The sequence below is a fragment of the Aptenodytes forsteri genome, unplaced genomic scaffold (assembly GCF_000699145.1).
Source record: "Aptenodytes forsteri isolate BGI_AS27 unplaced genomic scaffold, ASM69914v1 Scaffold208, whole genome shotgun sequence".
In the NCBI taxonomy this organism is placed as follows: domain Eukaryota; kingdom Metazoa; phylum Chordata; class Aves; order Sphenisciformes; family Spheniscidae; genus Aptenodytes; species Aptenodytes forsteri.
In genome coordinates, this window is record NW_008794963.1 from 197,749 (window position 1) to 204,580 (window position 6,832).

Here is a 6,832-nt window from a genome sequence, read left to right on the forward strand (position 1 = left end):
CCTAACTTTCCAAGACTCAGACTGGAGAGAGACCAAGGCCATTAGACCATTCCTGAAATGGTATTTAGTTGCCTGAGTTCACCTGAGGAATTCAAGGATTAATTTCAGTGGGAGTTCAGTGACTGTAATCTTGAAGGATCTGAGACTCATTGTTTGAGGCACATTTCAAATAAAATGCATTTGCTTCTGCTTGTTAAATAAGACACAGAGATGCATCTGAGAAGTTGTATATAGCTAATCTGCTAACCTGGAATTGCTTCTGAAACAGTTGTACATGGAGGCAACGTAGGTTTATTGGCTTTAAGACACAGCCCAATTTCCTTCCTGCACCAGTACATACTGGGAGCAACGGCCTGGACATTCATGGAGTTGTCTGGCATAAAACTGGTCTAAAGTCAAAAGGCAGCCAGGCCAAAAAACTAAAGATGGAAGAAGACAGGGCTGTTTCCATATTATAGTTCCCACTTAGAAAATACCTCTCTTGCATAATAAAATTCAGAGCCCACCATGTAAACTGAATTGCTAAATTGGTATCAAATCTGGACTAGATCTTTTGCTTCTTTTAGTGTTAAATTTTAATACTATTATTATAGATTAGTAATTCAGTGTAAGATCCAAGGAGGCACATTTTTTTAAAATAGTTGTTTTGTCCTTTACATGGTACAGAAAAAAGAATCCGGGAGATAGACAAACTAGACACCAACAATCTTAGGCTATTAAATTTAATTATAGATTACACCGAATATGATGTAAAAACAACAATTTACTAGAATAATTATAACCTGCAAAATGTGAAAATAGTTTAGAAAATGGATTGTCATATTCTTTGACACAGGAATAGTCATGAAAGGTACACTTATGATATCATATGTTAATCTGTGTGTTAACTATACTACCTGTCATTTAGCCAGGATTCCAAGACAAATTAAAGGCAGTTATTTCTGAAGTGCCTATGTTTAAATTCAGTAAAGTTAAACAGCTAGATTGAAAACACTATATTTTTGTCAACTACTGCGTGGAGATCTATCCCACATAAATGCTTTGTCTATATGCTATGAGTTCGTAATGAGAAGAGTAATTGAAAAACTTCAGAGAGCACAGACCTGTAAGTGGGTGGTTTGACAACTGAAAATATTTCTTAGTGCCTTGGTAAATTTTGGAAATCAGACATGCCAGCGGCTCTTTCCTATTTCAAATGTAAATCATACATCATCTGAATCCGTGTTTTGCATTAAAAAACATTTAGTTGTAATTGGGAAAGAGATCTGTAGACATTTTTGTTATGTGGATCAACAAGGAGAAATGTTGCAAGTGTCAAAGGATATGATGACCACAGCAATGTCAGCAGGTTTAATCTTTTTCCAGCTGTGTTTATGAAAGCAAAAACAAAAAACAAAACCAAAACCAACCCGGACATATTTTAGTTTCTTTTCGAATATACAGACTGGCCCAAACATAGACATTCTCTTTATCAATCTTATTGTTACAAAAACTGTACATTACAAACAGTATAGAAACAAACTGAAAGGAATGTGCCACACATCCTGGCTAATTTTCTATATGCAGTTTAAAAATACAGCCTACTCCCTTATAGTGCACAGTTATTGTGTAGATAGAGTACATCACTAGTTAAGTGGACATGATAGAAGAGTTCTAGTTTTCCTCAGCACACAGAATAAGAGCCAGTTCTGCTCGGTAAAGCTTTCCTCCATCAGACAAGGCCATGATGCTTTTCTTGTATGTTGCAAGGTTGTTAATGTCTAATTCCTGTTTAAAGAACAGATAATGCTTTTTAATCATGTTTTGTTACCAGCACGAACAAGTCTGCTTCCAATGGCAGAAAATGAGAAAAAAAAAGGGTATTCTCAGCCTGTCCAAGAGTAACACATTGCAAATGTTGTTTATGTATTTGTATGTTATCCATATTATAGCCGCATGTATGATTGCTGGTAGCTGATGTCTCAGAAGCAAGCTTTTGACAGTGTCGCTATGTAATCACAACTCCTCTAGGTCAGGATTTACACTGCTATGACTTCTGCCAAGATTTTTAGTTGTACGTTGACTTCAGGAATTATGACTTAGGAGCTCTATATTTATCTTAGTTGGGTGGATTAAAGTGTCCTTAAAATCCAAATTAAATCTAATCTCTAAGGGGAAAAAAGCCCTCTAGGATTACCTTTTTGTTCTTTTCACAGAGATCCTTCAGTAGTGCATCAAGTTCATTTTCATCTATATAGCCATTGCCATCCTGAAAAATAACATTAAAGATAATTTTAAACATTTATTTTTCATTTCAGAGGTTATGGCTAATTTTCCACAAATTCAGAAAATAAATGCCATCAAATTATGCAATTAATAAAAAGGTTTTTTGAAGACTTACTTGATCATACATCTCAAAGGCTTTATTGAATTCTTTTGCACACATTTTGACACCCTAAATGCCAAAAGGAAAAAAAAAAAATCCATTAATGACGCCAGTTATGTGTGATGGTAACAGGTTACCTTAAGAATGTGAATACTCATACCTGAAATTTAATAAGAAAATTTTCCTGTACAGGGAGTAGTCTTTGGAGAGAAAAAACAAAGGTCAAATATTTAGCTGTTTCCATAACAGCGACTGGTACATGGTATTTGTTGTGAAGAGACCTGAGACATACCTGGCCAGTTCAGTAAGCTCCAGCTTTCCATCATTGTTTGCATCAAACATCCTGAGCTGAAAGAATATATAATTTTGCATTACTAATCAAAATTAATCATTATCATGGAGAAAACACTTCTTTGGAAAACTTAAGTTCTATGAAATTTAGCCTTTATTTCATGCTGAAATGATGGCTCCAGGTTTTAATCTGTCACATTTGCTGTGTAATACATTTATTTAAAGTACCGAAGAAGTAATTTATAGTAATTAATTTTACTGCAAAAGCCTGATAAGAAACCAGATGAACAATTCTGATTAACCTGCTGTAAGGTAGGTCTTAACTTGCCTACAGTGATGAATGTCCCATATGAAAAATGTGCATGTAATTATTTATAAATGAGAGAGAGAAGTGTTTGACAACATTTTACTTTTGACTTCATGTCATGATCTGATAATAGCATCATTCATGAAGTGAAACAACAGTCAGGTAAAGTTCAATAGAATCCAAGGTATTCAATTCCCTATTTATAAATGAGAGAAGTGTTGACATGACAACATTTTACTTTTGACTTCATGTCATGATCTGATAATAGCATCATTATTCTCCATTCATGAAGGTGAAACAACAGTCAGGTAAAGTTCAATAGAATCCAAGGTATTCAATTCCTTAGACAGAAAATAATAGACATTTCATTCAATTGGCTGCTAGGTCTAAATATTTAAGTAAAGATCACGTTCTGTTTCTGTGATGTATTTCACGAAAAGAGTGAACAGATGCTGTAGATGATCACACTTTGTTGATGGTATGAAAATGGGAAATTAAATGTCTCCAAATAATTATAATTAAATTCTAGAAATAAATATATTAATGTAATTTGACAAAATATGTGAATACTATTTATAATAATTTTTAATAATCATATTGTATTAAAGTGTTTTCCTTTGAGCCCTTGAAAGCATGAGCTCCTGCTGCTTGAGTGGCACAAACAGCTTATATTCATTATTAGAAATAGATGGAGATATTACACTTGCGTGGGACTTCCTCTCCCAGTTTTTATGTCTGCATATTAGTATTATTTTGCCTTTGCTGTATAAAAGAGTCACAAATGCTGCAAACTGTACAAAACATTGTTAGACATTGTACTGAAAACACCGCCACCCACACTCCATCCCATCACTTTTCAATCACAGTAATTTTAGATGTAATTTTTAGATAAGAGGAAAAGCGGCATCCTGTACCGAGAGAAGTGTATATCCTTTCAAAGATAGAATTAATGCCATGAAAAAAGACCCAATTTCACTTGGTTAATACACAGTAAATGGCAAAGGAGACCAGAAAAGAGACCAATTCTATAAACATTTATTTCTACATAACACCCTGGTTCCTTTTAACACCTTCTTTCCTTGTATAAAAGCATCTGCCTTGCGTGCATTTCCCATGCAAGGAGATTTGCTTTTTGGGGAGGTAAGCAGTGGCAGCTGTGAAGTCAACGTATTTTGCATTTTGATGGGCTGTTAGTGGCTGGCTGTGCCTGCCTGCAGCTGCTCAGGACCGTATGTTTTCTACTAGTCTTCTTTTTTAGTTTCTGAGGAGATTATGGGAGAGCTGGTCTTATTTTTTTTTTTTCTTATTGCTGTTGATTCTGCTGTTGATTGCTGTGTCTCTCTGCAGAAGCCAGAACTTAAAGCACACTTTAAAACAAAGGTCAAAAAGCTCCCTGAATGAAAATGATACGTGTTATCTTCACCAGTGAATAAACAGTGACAATTCTAGGTAAATGGTTTATACTGGTACCACAAACCAGCAGACTTTTTCCAGGAGAAACACAAGTTTTGATCAGCCGTTCTCAGGCCAGTTTGAGGGCTAGTGTTTTTACCTAGCATGTTCTTGATTGCTAAAAATATTTTAGGATGAAACCAAGCTGGTAAAGCAAAAAATGTAGTGTTACGCATTTCCTGAAGACAAGAATTCTGAGTGGTTTTTTTTTTCTTGAAACGTTCACTCAGAAGCCAATACTGATCCGTACCATGGAGCACCATAGCTGTGGGATGAAAGCAGTGCCCCAAGGACAGGCTGAGTTAAGGCCAGGGAAATGACATTTTTGTTCTAGTGTTTATCTAAAACATCAGTTTCTCCTTCTTGAAGGGGGGAAGAAGGAAAGAGTGAGATGTTTGTAAATCTGGTAAGAAGCCACCATGCAGCGATGGCTTTTAAGAGAAGAGACAGACACTACAGCACTGTAAGAAGGCAAAACATAGAAAGTAACCCCAAATTAATTTTATATAAACATAATAATGTAATTATGACAGGTACAATTTTTCTCCTATGAACTGCGAAGACTTCAGTTTTACAACTAATAGCACAGGGAAGCATAACAGGGGAAAATAGTATGGTCTGGTCTGGTATTATATAAATACCAAGAAGATCCAAAATTCCCGAGCTTTTTTTCTTTTAAGCAGCACTGAAAACTGCCCATCAAAGCTCTGTAGCTGCAGAAGTACTTGCAGTGCTAGATGCCACAGTCGTCTCTCTGTTGCAATGACATAGTTAGCCTGATTAGGACTGGTGGGGCTCCAAGTCATTCGGAGCCTTCCAGTGGCTAAAGATAAACAGAGTTTGGATTAATCCAGTCTTGATAAAATATGCCTGTAAATAATCTTACCATTATTTCTGTGTATTCTGTTAGCTTTGAGTCTTCAATCTGCTTATTTGCTTTCTGTAATAAATCTTTCAAGAAGCTCTGTTAAAATAAATAGAAGAGTAATAGGTGAATTTTTATCTACAGTATAAAATGCTTGATTTGCTAACTTCAGATTAAAGTAATGGGATATACTATTTTACTCCCACTTTAGTATTTACTGCTGAAGTTCCAAATAAGTGTGAAAAGAAGTAGTAATTAACAGCTATTAATATAACAGTTTCTTTTGATCAATTCAAGTATACTGCACAGTTTTATTTGGAAAAAGTGACTCATAAAACTTTCTGCATTGTATGTCATTTGTTGTATTGTGAATTTGGAAAAAATAGTTTGGCTTTCAAGTATACTGCTTCCTAATCAGCTCTATCAGTAAACTAAACTAATTAACCTTGAGTCTCCTTGAAAACTTGGATGCCTAATCACTTCTTGCAACATAGGCACAATTTTACAGAAAAGATCAATGATTAATCAAGATTTCTCCTGCCTATGGCAGTACCCGGTGCTAGAAGTGAATGTTGCTATGTTGCTCCTTCTTGTATTTTAAATGTGTGCAGCCAGTTTCATTGAATTTTTTTTGAATGAGATTTTGATATAGTATCACATGACTTTAAATACCAGCCATTTTTACTTTAAAAAATAAGATTGTTTCCACCCATTCAGTGGTTTAAATTTCTGTACTAGATCTGTGACATTAAAAAAGAAAGATATCAATTTAACAAGGGCATTACAAGACCTGAGATGTCTGTATGCCTGTCAATGCTCAATGAAGTACCTCATTACTGTCATCAGTTGGAGTGCCACATTGTGGAATTTTGGGCCACATTGCAAGATAGAAAATGGGGTAGCTCATAAGAAAATCTATTTGCACATAGATGACATTCTTGAACTTGAATGCAATCATGTCAATAGTCATATGACTAATACCCACTATAGCTCTTCCAGTCTGGCCCCCTCCATACTGGAAGGCCTTCTTGGTAGGTTGTATACAAAGAACATAACTGAAATGTTGTAAATGGACGTTACGAAGACATGTTTAATCTTGTGCGCTTTGATGGAAAATAGAACTGGAAAGGGCATTGAAAGGCTGTCCAGTCCATCTCCATGTCTCAACAGAGGATCATCTATATCTAAACTTCCTGAGTTACTGTCTGATCTGAGCTATTGCCAAACCTTCTCTAAATACAGGCAGTGATGGAGAGTCTGCCTCCCCTTTAGACAGTGTATTCCACTGCTGTTGCTATTGTTAGAAAGTTTTCCTGATTTCCAGCTTAAATTTCTCTTACAAAGTTGTAAGTGGGTGTACTCCTCACATAGTAAATACTTTAAAAGTTTGGGCTTGTCAAGAAATACTGACCTAAAAATAAAACTGGACAAAAACTAGGATGAGAGGAAATGGCCTCAAGTTGCGCCAGGGGAGGTTTAGATTGGACATGAGGAAAAATGTCTTTACTGAAAGAGTGGTTAAACATTGGACCAGGCTGCCCAGGGAAGTGGT

General features: G+C 35.6%; 1 protein-coding gene across 1 annotated transcript in view; it reads right to left on the reverse strand.

Moving 5' to 3' along the window:
* Positions 1 to 704: 704 nt before the first annotated feature.
* The window catches only part of CALB1 (calbindin 1), a 17,877-nt gene continuing 11,749 nt past the window's right edge, over positions 705 to 6,832 (reverse strand). Inside the window, exons 5-10 of the mRNA XM_009275454.1 lie at positions 5,302 to 5,379; positions 2,658 to 2,713; positions 2,526 to 2,565; positions 2,381 to 2,434; positions 2,177 to 2,248; positions 705 to 1,767 (exon numbers count right to left, since the gene is read on the reverse strand). Coding sequence (XP_009273729.1) covers positions 1,654 to 1,767; positions 2,177 to 2,248; positions 2,381 to 2,434; positions 2,526 to 2,565; positions 2,658 to 2,713; positions 5,302 to 5,379 — 414 coding nt within the window. The 3' untranslated portion in view covers positions 705 to 1,653. The remainder of the gene's footprint in view (positions 1,768 to 2,176; positions 2,249 to 2,380; positions 2,435 to 2,525; positions 2,566 to 2,657; positions 2,714 to 5,301; positions 5,380 to 6,832) is intronic.